Source organism: Rhinopithecus bieti, unplaced genomic scaffold (assembly GCF_001698545.2).
Source record: "Rhinopithecus bieti isolate Rb0 unplaced genomic scaffold, ASM169854v2 scaffold_15143, whole genome shotgun sequence".
Taxonomy (NCBI): domain Eukaryota; kingdom Metazoa; phylum Chordata; class Mammalia; order Primates; family Cercopithecidae; genus Rhinopithecus; species Rhinopithecus bieti.
In genome coordinates this window covers 500,143-518,913 of record NW_016808091.1, presented here as the reverse complement: position 1 = coordinate 518,913, position 18,771 = coordinate 500,143, and the positions used below count along the sequence as shown (strand labels likewise).

Sequence of the window (18,771 nt, the reverse complement as noted above, 5' to 3'; positions counted from 1 at the left end):
GGTTATATTTGGTTCTGTGGGGAGAAAAGGTAGATCACTGAGCTTTTACAAATGCATAATTTCAGGACTAAATAGGCAGGATCTGTCAGCCCTGCAGAGTGGGGCCCATGGGCCTTTGCTCAGCTCTTCTCACGGGTGGCCCGGGGGCTGCAGGAATGGTCTTGGCCCTTCCCCAAGAAGGCTGCAAGACTGCAGATTTGCAGTGGGCTGCCCAGAATCTTGTCCTGGGTGTCTTTTCCTCGTGGCCCTTGGCTCTGAGTATATCCTGTGCCCTTCTGACACTGTCACTGACTTGGACTTTGCCCTTGACATCCAGATGGATTCAGCCTTATTTCCCTAGTGCCACAATTATGCTACGAGTCACCCACAGCAGGGAATAGAAACTGTCCACTGTCCTCGGCTCGCTAGTGGCTTTGGGACATTCATGGCAATGCTTCCTTCTGTTCTTGAAAGGTTGTCTGCTTTTGGCCCTACCACCTTCCAACAAATCCCCCCTCCACTGTTTGTCCACTCAGTTAGCCCCATGAAGCTGAGGCCTAGCGATGACACTGGCACTCACCGGCAGCCTTGCCAGCCCACAGCTATAGGCTGAGTCCCTGATGCTGAGTGCTTCACACCCGGGGTCTCATTTCCTAACCTCACTAAGCGGCCCCTCTCCCGCCAACTGAGCTTCCTCCTCAGGCTCCAGGCACTCTCCAGCATCTCACAGGCCCTTGAGCTCTCTCTCCTCTGCTGACTTCTGTGAGTCCCCTGCCTCTAAGGGATGGCTCCTTCCTGTAATCACAGTCTCTGAACAGTCTTGCTTCAAACCCGCTAAACCTCTCTGAGTTGAGATTTTGCCTTCACTCTCTGCCTAGAATATCCCCCTGTGGGTATTAATATCCATCATGATTAAGTCTAAGGTGACTGTCCCTTTGGGCCCTGGTGAACAGAAGGCTGGGCGTGTCTCAGATCAATCTCCCCTGCTGCTGTCATTGTCTTTGTGTCCTTAGCATTCCCATTTTCCAGCGTGGACTGTGGAGTCTGCAGGTTTGAGTGTGAGTCTGCCCTCCTGCTTACTGGCTTTGGGACCATGAGCGAATTATTAATAGTCTCTTAGCCCCAAGTTCCATGATCTACAAATTGTGTATAATATCTACCCTACAGGGTTATTGTGAGGATTAAATGAGACAGTGCAGATAATGTGCTTCCCCTGATGCCTGGCACATAGTAAGCATTCAGCAAATATTAGTAGTTGGTGTTGACATTACTGCTGTTGTTGCTCTTTTGAGCAAGCCCAAGCTCTGGAGTAAGATACTATGCAATTTGTGCAAAAGCTGCAGGTCACGTTTAATTTATTTATATTCCTTCATTGCTTTTTGCCTACTGTATGTGAGTGATGTTACCATAATGCCTCATGCATGCAGAAAATTCTCAAAAAGTTTTTTTTTTAAATGCTGGCTTTTTCAGTGAGCACAGCCTTGGCAAGGAACCAGACACCATTGTAGGGAAGAGAGGGGGGTCTGTTTGAAGAACTATATGCCCATGGATATCCTTGAAATGGAGGCACTTCACCAGGCTCTAGAAGTGCATGTGCACACACACATACACACACAGAGAAACCAGGAGCCATACCACTACCATGTGTCTGACCATTCTTCCCTTCTTGGTTTTAGCAAGGCACAGATGGTCAGAATGTAGTCATCATTTTCCTTTCTTAAAATACTAACTTGGCTTTATGTAAAGCCTCATTAACTTAAAAGCTCTATTTTTCAAATCCCACTTTTTTTTATGAACAATGTGAATAGGGAAGTGGGGAGTTAATCACATCCATGGTCTTAAGTTCAAGATTTCATCAAAGTTATTTATTAAACATTTCTGCATGAAAAGAGAAAGGCAAGTGTCAAATCTGAGGGGACCCAACACATCTCATATTATATTTCAGGAAATAGGACCTTGTATTAAATATGATTACCAGGGCAAACTAAGCTGTGTAGAGATTAAAGGTTATACTCCACAGAGCAGAGCCTAATCTTGGGATCCCAGGGGATTTGGAGGAACATTTGTTATAAGAATGTTTGGGAGAACAGATCTGTAAAAGCAGAAAGCAGAAAGGGATGGGGCAGCTGATTTCGTGGGAGGCTCTGCCAGAGCCCGACACACCCGCAAATGCTCTAGGGTTAGCACCCATTTAAACAGGCTCCGTGGCTCTGCGTCCTGTCAGTCGCACGGGGGAGAGAGAGCATCTTGTCTCTTCCTACTTCTGTTTCTGAGGTTTCTTTCATTAGCAAGTGCTAATTAGGAGAACTTGCATTCCCAGGGATAATCGCAGGAGACAAAACAGCAGCAGAAAAAGAAAGGAGGAGGAGAGCGGGGGCCCAGTGATATGTTACAACCACCACAGCAATGGATCCAGCATCATTCTTGTGTGTGTGTGTATGTCTATCTTTTTCTCCCCAAATTCAGACCATGATAAGTTTGTGCAAACGGCCAATTTGAGTCCTGCACACCAGGTCCAGTCTAAGCCTCTCATTTGGATTCAGAGATTGTCATGCTCAGAAAACGAGTTGTTTGCATCCAAGCTTCAGGACGCTGTAGGAGGCATGTTGAGTACATCACTGGATAACTTCAACGTGGACGGCAGCAAGGAGGCTGGAGCAGAAGGCATCGGGCGCAGGTGGGTGTAACACATTTGTTCTCTGGGCCCAAACCACCATGTGCTTGATGCTCTGCAGTGATCTATATTGAAGATTTTTTTTTTTTTTTTTTGAGATAGAGTTTCGTTCTTGTTGCCCAGGCTGGAGTGCAGTGGCGTGATCTTGGCTTACCACAGCCTCAGCCTTCCGTGTTCAAGCGATTCTCCTGCCTCAGCCTCTCGAGTAGCTGGGATTACAGGCATGCATTGCCACACCTGGCCAATTTTTGTATTTTTAGTAGAGACGGGGATTCTCCATGTTGGTCAGGCTGGTCTTGAACTCCAGACCTCAGGTGATCTACCCTCTTCGGCCTCCCAAAGTGCTGGGATTACAGGCATGAGCCACCACGCCCAGCCAAGAAATTGTTTAAAGGATGTTAGATGTCTAAGAAAAGTATATATTTATTGGGTAACTGTCAGTCAATTCCACAGAGATTTACAGAAGGCCAGCTATGGGCTAAGTCTATGTTAAACACTCTAGGACAAACATCTCATTCCTCCTTCTATGATGCTCCCGTCTTTTGGTGAAGAAAGAACTACATGATAATACGAAATTGGAGAGGACAAATAAACAAGTTGCAATAAGCCTATTTGGCCTTATTATCAGCCAGGTGCTGTTCTGAGCATGTGTACACATCAACTAATTTAAGTCTTATGACTCCGTTAAGTGTTTCTGTTGTCCTCATCACATCACAGAGAGAAAACCCAGGGGTTAGGATTTGAACACATGCAGCTGGCCTTAGAGTCCAACTCCTAACCTCTACACCATGCTACCTTTCCTATTGATGAGTTGCTTATCATTTAAATTTGTATGTAAAAATAATGGGCTTATAAATGCAACTTCACATGACAAAACAATGATTCATAAATTTAAAAATAGCTTAGGACTTGGATTCCATTTACACTGCAATTTATAGAAATAGCACAGATTCCCAGGCAGCATATGACCAATGAATGTTGCTGCAGGATCTGTTTTTTGGGGATGAGTTTTCCAGCTACTTCAGCAAGAAGGTATGGATGATTCATTTGAACTGAAAGTCTATGTGTGTATCCATATCTATACCTATATCTATATCCATGACTATCATCTTAAAGTAATTCTTAGAAAATGATTGTCCCCAATTCTGTTGATGCAAATATACATTGCTGTGCATCACAAACTAAATCAACAGTGGTAAAGCAAAACGGTTTCGAGCATCTATTGCTGTGTAACAAACGACTGGATTAGAAATTTCATAATGAACTGGAATAGAATTTTAGGCAGGACTTAGTTGAGGGATTCTTCTGGACTTCATGTGCTATTGACTGGGGTCCAGCAGATGTTGGAGTAGTCTAGAGGATGCAAGATGACTTTGTTCACAGGCTGGTTCCTTGGATGGCTGAGAGGCAGTGCTCACGGAGCCCCTCTCTCTCCGTGAGTAGCCTCAACTCCTCTCCCTGTGGGGTCTCCAGCAAGATTCTGCATGGCAGGAGGACTCCAAGATCCCAAAAAGAAGCTGCCAGTTCTCTTCAAGTCTAGCCCTGAGGCTAGCCTGGTGTCACTGCTGCCATAATGTTGGTTAAAATAGTCACAGGTCAGCACAGATTCAAAGGGAGCAGAAATAGGCTCCAGTTCTTGATGTAGGAGTGTCCAAGACCTTGTGGACATCTTTCATCTGTCACCTAAACTGATGGTACCTTATAGCACTTCATTGTTTAAAAGGCAGAAGAAGCTATGACTGACTCAAGGCCATCTTGAGGATGTGTTGCCCGCAAAGCATCCTTCCTGAGAATGGTGGCCCTTCCAGTGACTGGCCAGTGGTCATGCACAGTAGGGGCTTTTCAGTGTTGCATGGTAGCTGGCCTTCTTGATAGAAAGCTGAATTGGTGCCCTCCATACAATTCGATATAACTCTAATCTTGGTTTACAAATGCCAAATTTTCATGATCCTTAATAACTCACATCAGAAGTTACTGGTAACCCGTGGGTGAAAAGGGAAACCTAATTACTAGGCTTTTGAATTCTTGGAAGATTCCCCCAACCCCACCCCCAAGAAGCACAGCTTGAGACACTGGTTTGGGTGTGGGTATGTTTTTGTGGAGCTGATGCCAAGAAGGAGTGAGCGAGAGAGTGAGTTGAGGAAGCAGGCAAAGTGTGGTCACAGGAGTGGGAGTCACCAGGTAGCTGTTGAGGGCAACCAGGGCTCAGCTCCACAGAGGTGTGCAGAGGCCTCCTAGAACTGCAGGACAGGAGGCAAACACCGTATACTGGCTCCTACTTCCCTTTGGTCGAAGGATGGGAGGCCTGGACTCTCCCATGCTTTTGGGTAAGGTGGGAATAGTGGGGGTGGAGGAGACGGCCCCCAAGATGGACAAGAATCTCTAGAGCACAAAGAGGGCCACACCTGAGCCAGGATACTGTCAGCTCAGCTGAGCCTGAGCTCTCATGGAACTGCCCCTCACCACTGCAGTCGAAGTCTGAGGTGGGCCAAAGGCCATGACAGTGATGCAGATGAGATGTTTACGTTTCTGTCATGGTACAGAGGCCACTCTGCCGAGGGCCCCTTCTGACAGGGTTCTGGATCAAGCCCTGCATCATGGAACTCCTTCGCCAACACCTGCTCCGCAGTCTAGTGCTGTGTGACCTCAAGGAAGTTGTTCAACACCCCAGACCTCAGTTTCCTCATTCGTCCAGTGGTATTAATAGTCATCCCTCCCCACTGGGTGGCTGTGGGAATTAAGTCATGTTATAAAAGCTGAATATGGGCTGGGTCTGTGGTGACTGCCTTGATGCTGGTCTCAAACACAGCGTTAGGCTCCATGAACAGTGCAGCAATTTCCAAGCAAGGGCACCAGGGAGGGCTGCTTGGGGGTTGTGACATCAGGTCTTGACTGATGAGTAGGATCTGGGCACCGTGAGAGGAAGAGGAGGAACACCATGAGCAAGGGCTTCCTTAGTCTTACTAGAAAAATGGATTGAGCACCTAGTGTGCCAGCCCTGGGTCAGGTGTGGAGGACTCGGTGGTGAGCAGGGCAGATGAGCTCACAGGCCAGCGGATAGGAGGCCCACATGGGGTCTGTGTAGAAAGGTGCGGGCCATGCTGCTGGCCTGAGCCTGGGCATGTGAACACAGGAGGGAAGGCTGACACATGGAGGCAGGACCCCATCGCCAGTGGCATTCCTGAGCAGTTGTTTACACAGCACCTCTTGGAACAGAGGTGCCAGTGGCTGCCTGCCCTGAGGTACAGCTCCTGCCTGTCCTCCCACTTCTGGGAGGTGGCCTCTGACTTCACATCACTGCTTTTCTGAAGCCCAGGCAAAGGTGTGCCTCCTCCACATCCCTGGCTCCAGTTAGGGCAGTACCCTCTGTCCTGTCCACCCTGACACCCACACGCTTGCGTCTGTGCTGTTAAACATGGAACTTCTCAAGAACAGCAATGTGCCCTGTGTATCCTTAGCTATGAGGCTGGTAGAGAAAGCTTTCAGTAAATGAGTTTTTTTTAAGTTTGCATTTAAAATGTTTTTAAATTGTGGTAAAAAATACACATAATATAACACCTACCATCCTAACCATTTGTCAGTTCAGTAGCATGCAGTCCACTCACGATGTTGTGCTACCATCACCGAAGTCCATCCCCAGAGTTTTGTCCATCTTCCCAAATTGAAACTGCACCCATTCGACACAACTCCCATTTCACCCACCTCAGCCCCTGGCCACTGCCGTGCTCCTTCTGGTCTGTGAATGTGACTGCTCCAGGCTCCTCAGATGAGTGGAATCATTCACATTTCATCCTTTTATGGCTGGCAGTGATTGGCTTTTAAGTAGTAGAGGTTTGTATGTGTGGCCCAGATCACATGGGTCATAAAAACCCAGGCCCAGAAAAGCTCTTCCTTTTCCCTAAAGGCCACCTGAAGGCCCCCTCAGCCTCATCGCCTCTCTCGGCTCTTCCCAGACTGTGGGGATTTCTCCATCCATTGAGCACATGAACACCCTGTCGCTGCCTCTCCCTGAGCTCCTTGGTTGGCTCTAGGAGGCATGAAAGTCATCCCCTCTGCATCCCACAGCAGGCTGGGGACTCCCAGAGGACAGGGCCCATGCCTGACCCACCCTTTATCCTCAGTGCTTTGGAGCCCAGGCCTGACACCTGGGGTTCTGTCACTGTGGGTCTATTGTGCTGCAAGGGAAGCACAAACACGAGTCAAGTCAGAGTGAGGCCTCATCCGTCGCCAGCCTCCAAAGCTACTCTGTGCTGTACCTCGCTGTGAGGCTGGACTTCTCCTTCCCCCACCACCCCTGTTCTTCCCTTTCCAGCTACAGCCTTTTTGCACAGTACCAAGCTCCCTGCAGAGAGCTCTGGTGTCCCAGCTCCAAGGGTACAGGGGGAGGGTCCACGGGAAACTGTCCATGCCAGCGTCCCCTGCCATAGTCCAGCTGCTTGAAGCTGTGAGATGGCTATGGGGCTCTGAGGGGTGGGGTCAATCTGGGTAACCAGGAAAGCTGAATCTGCTCAGATGTTTGGCCACCCAGGAGGCCCAGAGCTGGCTTTTTCCAGGGCTCTGAGACACACGGCTTTACATCAATTGTTCCCTCTCACTCTAGACATTGCTCACCTCTGAATGTAGCTTATCTCTATGCAGAACTGACCCCAGGGCTGGGGGAACATCTCCCTTGACTCGTTATTCTGCTAGGCTCTAGCACATTATTTACTAGCATGCGGCACATTCCATCAGGGCCAACTGAATGCCTTCATGAATGCTTCTTGTTCACAGCATGGTATGATCAGGTGGCACCTAACGCAAGCATGTACAATGATCAAGCAGGTCAGTGACCCTGTGCAGCCCTCAGTCACATGGTAGGTGGGGTGTGGAGGGTGCCTGGCCTGGCTGAAGGCCTTCGGCTGAAAACAGGAGCAAATGACAAAACATCAGTATCCACTAAGAGGACTGGTGTTTGATGCTTACTATCCCATTTCAGTTCCGTTAGAAGCCTGGGAAGTAGGAATATTATTCTTATTTTATGGTTGAATAAATGGAGGCTTGCAGGGCCACATATCTTGCACATAGTAGGAAGCTCATATGAAGCCGAGTGACCTCAGTGTCCCCTCTGAGACATAAAGATCCTAGAGCCATTTTTCCCAGTGCCCTCCTAATAACTAGATCAACCCTCAGTGGGGTCCCTTTGAGGAGCTGCTGGATGACTGGACACAAAGCTGCCCTCCCTGGGCCACCATCCATACTCAGAAATGCCAAGAAATTGCTTCCTCCTTGAGCCACCTTATCTAACCTCACTGTCCTTCCCCGTGGGCCACCTTATCTAACCTCATGGTTTTTTCCTGGCAGCCCCTGCACTGGCCGGGAGCAGCTGAAGAGTGCCTGTGTGATCCAGAAGCCAATGACCTGGGACTCTCTCTCTGGGCCACCTGTTCAGAGTGTGCATGCAGGTATGGGCCAGGCTACGGCCAGGTCTCGGGTAGAGGAACCCTTACGCAGAAAGCTTGCTTTGAGTCTTTTACCACCACTTCATTTTGCTTCCCACACAATGTTTGTAATCTTTTTGTTTTTTGAATTGTTTTCTTTTTAAACTACCTGTGGTTGGGAAGCGACATTTAGCTTTGGCTGGGTATGTGGATCTGAAGTGTGTTAGCTCTGGCGAAGACAATCCCAACACTCTGATCCAGAAGGAATAATACCTCCTATGGACAGTGTGCTCAGAAAAAGGCACCATTCACTGTAGATATGCTTCTTTATGCAGGCCAGAACACCAATGTTTCCTAGTATTCACCAGAAAACACACACAGAGTAGACGGCAGTCCCTTCTGCCATGCATCCTCCTGGCCAGTTCCCCATTGAATGTAAGGACAAAGAGATCTGACACTTGGAAAAATATCTCTACTCTGTGAGCATTAAACCTGGGGATTGGATCAGTGTATTAGTCCATTTTCATGCTGCTGATAAAGACATACCCAAGACTGGGAAGGAAAAGAGGTTTAATTGGACTTACAGTTCCACACGGCTGGAGAGACCTCAGAGTCATGGTGGGAGGCAAAAGGCACTTCTTACATGATGGCAGCAAGAGAAAAATGAGGAAGAAACAAAAGTGAAAACCCCTGATAAACCCACCAGATCTTGTGAGACTTATTCATTATCACGAGAATGGCATGGGGAGACCAGCCTCCATGATTCAATTACTTCCCCCTGGGTCCCTCCCACAACATGTGGGAATTCTGGGAGATACAATTCAAGCTGAGATTTGGGTGGGGACATAGCCAAACCATATCAATCAGGAAAACTGCCAGGCAACTCTTTACCAGTAACCGTCTGCCAATTTCTGCCAAGGTCCCTGGGGGAGGGAGAGATGCGGAAGGATTGCAGTGGTGGGTCACTGTTTGGGGATTTTCCCAAGTACGCCGTGGCACACACTGAAGTGCCCCACCCCAGGACTCCAGCTCTCCAGGAACAGCTTCAGGGCTCTGTCTGGGGCTCCTCCATGATCCAAGCCAGGGGAAGACCACAGGTCACACAAGCTGGGCTGCTGGCACCTTGTCACCCCTGGTTATTTGAGGCCTGGGATGGGAAGGTTTTGCTGTCTCATCTCTGTTTTAGCTTTTGTTTTTGTTTTCACTCTCAGCAACTATTAATACATCTCTGCTCATCCTCTGTCTTGTCCCAAAACCAATGCAGAACAAAATAGCTACAATAAGTCATACAGAAAACACGCACCATAGCCCATACTGTTCTTGCCCCTGCTCTTTAAGCTGGAACTTGAGCAACACTGAGTGACACTCCAGAGAGGCTTATGCGAGTGTGTGTTCAGGCGTCCATTCCCAGCACTGCTGGAAGATAAAATATGAGCTACTTTTGTTTTCAGGAATGTGTGCATGTGAATGTGCATGCACGTGTGTGTGTGAAATGCTGTTTACTCCTTTTGTATTAGCTCCCAAATAATTTTGGGGAAAAGCACAGTGTGGTGCTCTGATTCTACCTCTAGGGTCACAGAATAATAGGAGGAAGAGCTTTACAGCTGAACCAGGCCGAGAAATCGTGCGTGTGACACTGAAACGCGACCCACATCGTGGTTTTGGTAAGAGGGTTCCCTGCAGGTGAGGCCCAGTCTCTACCACTGGGCAAAGTGGGGGGGTGGGTGTTGTTTTCCCTTTCAACTTGTCTACTACCCTTTCCTATCCCTCCTCTCCCAGTTTGCCTTTTCTAGTAATCACTTCTGCTTTTTTCTCCCTTTAATTGTTCCTAAAGAGCAATGGGACTTTTGTTTCAAAGTTTTTCTTTTAGGCCTGATACATTTTTGCAGTGTATCTAAGTACAATGCAGAAAAAGATTTTTTTCCCCTAATACCATGTAGCAACCTTCCTCCAGTCAGCCATGGGGAAGAAGAGTCAATTTATCTCACCTCTTACTAGTAACCACTTTCTAAGACCCTAAAAACTGTACAAGAAACAAGGTATGGAAACAAGGTACTTGATTAAAAATCATTTCTTTCCTATATCTCGTTATCTACTGAAGCAAAATCCAGTGCCTATTGGTGGTTTGTGCTCCTAGCTTTAGCTGTGCTTACTAATGTGGAACAATCCACCTTTCTCCAAGTATCATGGCAGAGTAAAAAGGATCTTCTATTTGAGGATCAGAAGACCTGACTGTAACTATTAGCTAATGCCAGTTGGTAGCTGTGTGATATCAGGGAAATGACCTAACCTCTCTGAACAGCAAAATCACTAAGTATCATCTTATCATGGACTGTCATCTTGGATTACAGGTTTTGTCATTAATGAGGGAGAGTATGCAGGCCAAGCTGACCCCGGCATTTTTATATCTTCTATTATACCTGGAGGACCAGCAGAAAAGCAAAATGATCAAACCAGGTACATCTTTTAAATCACTAGAGATAGTTTTAAGAAATCACTCTTTTTTATTTCCTTGGAAGGATTATTTAGATGTACTATTTTTCCAGGAGGGCAGATACTAGCCCTGAATCACATCAGTCTGGAGGGCTTCACATTCAACATGGCTGTTAGGATGATCCAGAATTCCCCTGACAACATAGAGTTAATTATTTCTCAGTCAAAAGGTATGTTTTAACCTGCTCTTGGTAGCTGAAGAGCCTTCCCTATTTTCAGGAGTACATGATTACTATGAGGTACTAGACCCTGGAGTCCACGTAGGTCTTCTGTATTGCTTTCCTTGTGGTATTGGCTTGCAAAGAAGCAGTGTAGTGGCACAAATTAATAAGCTTTGCAATTTCAAGGGCAGGATGGGCGTTACCACTGCTTGTGTTGCTGAAAGGGAGTAACCTACTCTAATTCTTTGTTAGACACGGCTGGATACAACCAGTCTTTTTTTTCTGTCAACTCTCCTTGCATGGCAGGGAGGACTTTTTTATTGCCACCCGAAGTCCTTGTTGACAGTGACTGCTCCAGGATTTCTGTAGTTTGGGTTTAGGTATAGCAATCAGCTGGGGAGGAGACAGGAACTGTTCTTTGTTAACCTTTTGTTTTGGGTTCAGGGCTACATGTGTAGGTTTGTTATTACAGGCAAACTCGTGTCACAGGGGTTGATGTACAGACCATTTCATCACCCAGGTGCTCAGCAGAGTGCCCAATAGTTATTTTTCCTGACCCTCTCTCCTCCCACCCTCCTCCCTCAAGTAGGCCCTGGTGTCTGTTGTTCCCCTCTTTGTGACCATGGGTTCTCATTATTCAGCTCTCACTTATAAGTGAGAATATATGGTATTTGATTTTCCTTTTTTTTTTTTTTTGAGATGGGGTCTCACTCTCTCGCCCAGGCTGGAGTGCAATGGCATGATCTCTGCAGCCTCCACCTCCCGGGTTCAAGCAATTCTCCTGCCTCAGCCTCCTGAGTAGCTGGGATTATAGGCATGCGCCGCCACACCCAGCTAATTTTTGTATTTTTTAGTACAGATGGGGTTTCACTATGTTGGCCAGACTGGCCTTGAACTCCTGAACTCAAGTGATCTGCCTGCCTCAGCCTCCCAAAGTGCTGGGATTACAGGCATGAGCCACCACGCCTGGCCTGGTATTTGGTTTTCTGTTCCTGTGTTAGTTTGCTGAGGATAATGGGAACTTTTCTTTTCTTTTCTTTTTTTTTGAGATAGACTTTCACTCTTGTTGCCCAGGCTGGAGTGCAATGGTGTGATCTCCACTCACTGCAACCTCCACCTCCTGGGTTCAAGCAATTCTCCTGCCTCAGTCTCCCAAGTAGCTGAGATTATAGGCATGCACCGCCACGCCTGGCATATTTTGTATTTTTAGTAGAGATGGGGTTTCTCCATGTTGGTCAGGCTGGTCTTGAAATCCTGACCTCAGGTGATCTGCCCGCCTCTGCCTCTCAAAGTGCTGGGATTACAGGCATGAGCCACTGCACCTGGCCTGTTCTTAAAGCTGAATTTTCATGGCAAGCTCGCTCTTCTTACTTGATGTGCGTGTTCATGATCAACCTAAAGAGTAAAGTACTTTTTAATGATGTTTTTCTTCATCCTTTAGATAAGAATGAGAGAGCAACAACTGCCTATATCAAAGGAAAATACTATTGTTTTTGTTGGGAGCAAGCTTGAGGAGCCTGGAGGAAGTAATGGGAGGAGGCTAATATCCCTTCTCCCTAGTTTCCTGAGACCACTGCTGCTTTTGGTTGGGTGATCCTGTAAACTACCAGCAGACTGCTTGCAAATTCAGGCTCACAATTGCTTCTTCACACTTCAGGGGTGTCTTACAGTTTTCCTTTGTATACAGGAGGACTTCCTGTCACACCAGCCTGCATTTTCTAGTTCCTAAATGCAGGCACTACATTTGCCTTGCCTTCTGAACACTGTGCACACTCTCTCACTCTTGTATATGTACACAGTGCCATGCAGCTCCCCCGTCCAGAAGCTATGGATGGTGGAAGGTGGCCGTGCTGGGGTCTCAGCCCCACACCCTTCGTCCGGGGGTTGAAGCCTCCCAGGGGCTGACCTCAACACGTCCCCAATGCCAGTCTCAGGCTTGTTGTCTCTGTCGGATTTCCCAGCACCACTGCTCTCCTTTCTGCAGTGGTTCAGCAATCCCTGTGTTTTCTCCCACATCCTCCACTGACAGGAGCAATCAAACCGTCCCATGTGTCATCAGGAAACACAATGCAGGTGACCGAATCACAATTCAGCATAGCCCAAGGATGGCCTGCTGTGATGGAGGTTGCCAAAAAGCGGTACTCGAGGTCTGCTATTCTCAAACCACAACCTCACATTAGAATTCCAGACAATGAGTTTCCCACAATGGCTGGGAATAAAATGTCCTTTCACTGTGGTGCCCCAGCTACCTTTTGACAATGCTGCCTTCATCATGGTGGGGTTTCCTCATACAGCTGGGCCACTGCCAGAGGAAGACGTTTCCTTGGTGATGCTGGCTGGGTCTCCGTGGCAGAGACTTGACCACTGTGACTTTCTTCTATCTGGTTAGGCTGCTGTTAAGGCACCTGGGCTAGATTGGAGATCAGGATCAGACAGATAAAATGTCCATCATGATCCTCTGTCATGGCCTACAATAAATTGAGTTTTAGTTACCAAAGAAGGTCTCCCAGCTCATATGTCTACTAGGCAGGACACCAGTTGCAGCATGGCTTGACTTTTCAATTCAATCATAAGTCCCATCCTCACCTCTCATGGAGGATGTGGAAGATAATGAGCTGATGCTTATGATACTGCCAGAAGGACAAAGATGACAGAATCTGTGAATGAAATGGCCAGAAATGCAGCATTATGGAATAGTGGCCCAGCCACTCCCTGCTGGATACCTTTAGATTTGAATAACTTCAAATCAAATTCATTAAATCAAATTTATTCAAATTGAATTCATTCAGCATGTGAGTTTGGGCACTTCCCTGAGTGTTAATGAGTCTGTATCAAAAGTAGTAAATCAACTTGCATCCAGGTCTAAAGAAAATCTGACTATTATTCATTCCTCCCACATGTATTTGTTGAGTAGCTAATAATAACATATTAACAGTAGATACATTTATTGAGGCTCTACCATGTACTACGCTGTGAGTGTCTGTGTGTGTGTGTGAATGAGAGAGCCATATATATATATGAGGAAATATATATTCTTTCATATATACATGTATATTTTTATCTTTACATATGTAAAATCTTTTCTGTATGTATAATCTCTAAGCCTTATCAACTCTACAATATTATTGATATTGATATTATTTCCACTTTAGATACAGGAAAATTTAGGTTCAGATATGTTAAGTACCTTGCCCAAGTTTTTTCTACTGATTCACAACCTCATATTCTTTTCTTTGTTCGGTGCCAGGTCACAAGTCAGACATGGGGTAAGCAGGAATCAGTGGCCTAGCCTTCACTCAGAGGGGCCTGCAGTCTGGTTATTACCAAGCCTCCCAAAAGGACCTGATACGTTGGTTTTTGGATCACATGGTGGTTGCAGATATGCTCAGTGGGGTGTCCAGGAGAGGCTGGGTTTAAGTGCCCACATGCTGGCTGTAGGATTTGGGGCAAGATAGTTAATAGTTTTGACTCTGTTTTCTTATGTTTGAACAGGGATTACACCTTCATGGTGGTCTGCTGAGAAGATGGGAAGATGTCCATATCTTCCTATATGTATGTATATCTAAGGTGCCTATCACATGGCTAGAGCTTAATAAGGGAGAACTGGCCTTATGAACTTCTTTTGAGCCTACGCATTCATAGTTGGGTCATTTAAACTCTATCTTGGTTTCTAAATCATATATATAATGTTCCCTTTCTCTAATCTAAATGCAACATCTTTCAGGAGGAGCTAAATTCACATTGTTCCTGAGCAGCTATAAAAGATCCCTCTGTCATTGGAGGAAAACGCTGTGCCCACATAGAGATGCCACCGAGAAGCCAGCCCTTTTAAGCTGTTGACTTTTTCTTGGCTTGCTTTTATAGGTGTTTGTGGAAATAACCCAGATGAAGAAAAGAATAGCACAGCCAATTCTGGGGTCTCCTCTACAGACATCCTGAGCTTTGGGTACCAGGGAAGTTTATTATCATACACACAAGACCAGGACAGAAATATTGAAGAACTAGACATGGCTGGGGTGAAGAGCTTAGTGCCCAGGCTGAGACATCAGCTTTCCTTTCTGCCGTTAAAGGTAATCATGCCTTGGTTAACTTTCTAGATCTGGAGGAACGAGAACAGGCTGTGGAGCCCAACAGCCTGGCCCCTAGGCCCTCCCTGCTCTCTGTTTTCCATGTCAGGTGGATGGAAGTTACTTAGCCCCTTTGAGCCACAGCTTCCTCATCTGCAAACAGAAGCAAATGCCTGCACAGCATGGTTGTTGAGAAAAATGTGTAGAAGAAGGCAGAGTTCCTAGTCAGTGTCTGGGCGCAGGCTCAGTGTGGGTGCCTCTGGAGTCCTTAGTCACTAATTATAATTGTTATGATAATAGCAACATGAGGAAATTGATTGCTGCCAATGGCAAGGCGTGGGCAATCAGGCACCTCCTATTGTTGTCCTTGAATTGGTCCTCAAGCTGGGAACTCAGTGGCTTTGGTCTTGACCATACCCCATGGAAGAAGAAGATGGGATCTGGAGTAGGTGTATGGAGGGCTGTGTGCTTCAGTCCCAGCTCTGCTGCCCTCTGCCGTCTCTTTGGACTCTGAGTGGCGTTGTCTCCTTAGGCCCCTCCAGACCCATGCCCCAGCCCTTCCATTTCGCTCTGGGCCCTGCACAGCTGGTGCTCATGGACTGAGTCAGCTTGCTGTGTTCTGCTTGGTTCTGCCCAGGAGAAGCCTCGGGAGGAGGTTGCAGTTGTGGGATGAGTGAGGACAGGGTGGCAGTGCTGGGGTCTCAGCTGCAGCTCACACCCTTCATCCCACTCTCTCCCTGTGCTGACACAGGTTGGCTGTGTCCCTCTACAAAGAGCACAACTCTATCAGGGTCCATCAACCACTCCCTTCTCTCGCCCTTCAGCCTCAGGGTTGGTCACAGCAGCTAGTGTTTCCAGCCCCAGGTGCTGAACTGATATTACTGGTTTCTCCAAAGGCTGCCAAGACCTTTGAAAACAAGGCTTCCACGACCTCTCTTCCCTTACTCAGGCTGAGTGGCCCTTCTCATTCTCGCCGGGACAACTTGCTAGTTGAAACAGGCAGGTTATTGCACCTCTTTCAACCTCATTTCTCTTTTTATGACAGAGATAATGATGCCTGTCCACAGCTGTGGAAGCTAAGGTACTATGCCCAGCGTTGGGGAGAACACCCATCTCTTTCTTCTACTCATCTTAGCTTAATCAGCTGGGGCCCCTGTAACTAAAGACAGATTAATGAGAGAAAAGCATCCACAAGTATTTACTGTAAGTTTTATGTGACATGTGAGCCTTCATATGGAAATGACCTGAAGAAACAGTTCTCCCTGAGTATGTTTCATGAAGAATGGAGAGTCATGGAAAATGAGATAAGACAAAAGCAGGAGTATGTAAGCTGGGAGGAACTCAGTGAAGGCCTGCTTGTTCAGATTCCTCTCTCAGTCCCTGTGTCTTCCCAGACAAGATGCTCCGTTTTCCCGGATATAGGGAGGGCGTTCTCACTTGAGGGTCTTCTGCCTTGCTTCAGGGGAAGGTTAGAAAATCCTTCCTAGGTTTTAGGGCCTGCTTCAGAAGAGAAGAGCAGGGGAAGGTCAGAGAAACCTTCCTGCATGTGCTGTTTCTCCAATTCCTCCAATGTGCCAAGGTGCCCTGTTTTGGGGTAGTGTGTCTTGACCCCTGCCACAAGGATCTGGCATGAAATAGGACTCCATGAATGACAGTGCCTTCCTAATTGGCCGTGGTGCTCACCTGGACAGCACATCCCATGAGGAACTGTATGCAGGAGGCCGGTAGAGGAATAATGGTAGTAGCTGCCATTAATTGAGTGCTTACTTGTGTACCAGGCAGTGTCCTAAGCACTTTATATGTATTAGCTTATAGAAGCTCCATGGTAACCTAATGAGACCATTCCTATTATCAACCCCTTTTATAGGTGGGGTACCTGAGACAGAGAGAGCAAAGGAGCACACCCAAGCTCTCTCAGGGAGCAGGTGACAGAGCTGGGATTGGAATGCAAGGGATTGGCCTCTAGAGCTGAAACCTTCACCCCAGGCCTTCCTCTGGGAGGTCCTCTCTGTCAGGAAGCAGGGCAGAGAGGCCTTCAGGCTGCAGCTTCTTTGGCGGCAAACCGGAGAGTTGATTTCCTGGGGTTGGGGGCAGTTAACGGGAGCAAGGGAGCTCTAAGGTCACGCTGACCATGGTGCAGGCTGTAGGACCCAACCCAGATGGTGCAGGCTCTTCTGGGTCTTGTGGCCAACTTTGTGGCCAGATGATCCTCTGTAGTATGGTGGACTTTACATTCTCACTTCAGGTCTCACCCTCAGCAGTTGTTTTGCTCCTTGAATTTTAAAATTTAGACAAAACACCTTGCCAACCATGGGGTGTGTAAGGTCTCTGGAAGAATCGAGGCTTCGTTGTTCAGCTTCCTCCAGCTTGTTTATTTTCCTGTGAGTTATTAGAATTTTCTGACATGCGTGGTGATTAGAAAGCACCAAGTAAAGGGGACAGATAGGACAAAAGACCCTATCTTCTAGGCAGAAGGACAGCAGAACATGAACAGTGACCCAAGCATTCTCTGCCTAGAAGTGGCATCAGTCCAGTCCATCGCTCCCTCATCTTCCTCCTGCCTTGCCTGAGGTCACATGGAGAAGGCATGATAAAGCTAGAAATGCATCCCCTACTGACCCAGCCCAAAGTTCATGCTTTCTGAGGTGCAATAATGCTCCTGAGAGCAGGTGAGAGCTAAGAGGTGACATCTGCCTTCATCCCCTCTTTATTTTTGTTTGTTTATGGCAGGGTGCTGGTTCTTCTTGTCCTCCATCACCTCCGGAAATCAGTGCTGGTGAAATCTACTTTGTGGAACTGGTTAAAGAAGATGGGACACTTGGATTCAGCGTAACTGTAAGACTTTTTAGGAGAGCTTGAAAAGCAGTTAACAAGATGTCCCTCTAGAGCCTGGTGGCCATCCCACCCAGATGGCAACCTCTGACAGTGTGCTCAGTGTGTACAAGTGCAAGGGGTGAATAAGGAAAGTCAGTGGGGGCCTGCACTGGGGGTTGAGTTCAGAGACAAACAGAGGTACTGGGGAACCTCAAGCTGAGCAGGACATACACTAGGGAACTCCAATCACATGGGGAGGCAGTGTGGGCAGAGTTGGGTGATGTATCCTGACTCTGAGGTCAAGCTGGACTGCAGAGAGAGAGAAACATATTGGGTCTTCAGGGACACAAGCTAAAGGTGAGAAGGGCAGTCCACTGTCATCTGGCCAAGGATGGGTGGGGCAGTCCACTGTCATCCAGCACAGAATCAGTGTGGAGCCTCTTACTCAGACATCCCAAGGGCCAGGCCTCCATCAGGACTGACACTTTGCATTTGGTTTCTGAGCTCTACCTGGTAGACCCTTGTGGAAGGAGATTACCCATGTAACCGTGTTTACCCAAGGGGTTGGGAAATGGCACACACAAAGCTGGTGAAAATCCAGAGGCCAGTGGTTGGAAGGTGCTGCTTTTACTATTGAGTATTGAAAGTGATCCATTACTGGCCGGGTGTGGTGGCTAACGCCTGTAATCCCAGCAGTTTGGGAGGCCGAGGCGGGCGGATCATGAGGTCAGGAGATCGAGAATATCCTTGCTAACACAGTGAAATCCCTTCTCTACTAAAAAAACACAAAAAAATTAGCTGGGCATGGTGGTGGGCACCTGTAGTCCCAGCTACTCGGGAGGTTGAGGCAGGAGAATGGCATGAATCCAGGAGGCAGAGCTTGCAGTAAGCTGAGATTGCACCACTGCACTCCAGCCTGGGCGACAGAGTGAGAGTCTGTCAAAAAAACAAACAAAGAAAGAAAGAAAGAAAGAAAGAAAGAAAGAAAGAGAGAGAGAGAGAGAGAGAGAGAGAGAGAGAGAGAGAGAGAGAGAGAGAAAGAAAGAAAGAAAGAAAGAAAGAAAGAAAGAGAAAGAAAGAAAGAAAGAAAGAAAGAAAGAAAGAAAGAAAGAAAGAAAGAAAGAAAGAAAGAAAGAAAGAAAGAAAGAAAGAGGGAGGGAGGGAGG

General features: G+C 47.3%; 1 protein-coding gene across 2 annotated transcripts in view; it reads left to right on the top strand.

Moving 5' to 3' along the window:
* FRMPD2 (FERM and PDZ domain containing 2) overlaps nt 1-18,771 on the top strand; it is a 102,450-nt gene that overhangs the window by 62,707 nt on the left and 20,972 nt on the right. For both annotated transcript variants that reach the window (XM_017885507.1, XM_017885506.1), the window contains 7 exons: nt 2,446-2,656; nt 7,994-8,094; nt 9,642-9,734; nt 10,422-10,527; nt 10,600-10,733; nt 14,589-14,794; nt 17,522-17,626. In XM_017885507.1, coding sequence (XP_017740996.1) covers nt 2,446-2,656; nt 7,994-8,094; nt 9,642-9,734; nt 10,422-10,527; nt 10,600-10,733; nt 14,589-14,794; nt 17,522-17,626 — 956 coding nt within the window. The remainder of the gene's footprint in view (nt 1-2,445; nt 2,657-7,993; nt 8,095-9,641; nt 9,735-10,421; nt 10,528-10,599; nt 10,734-14,588; nt 14,795-17,521; nt 17,627-18,771) is intronic.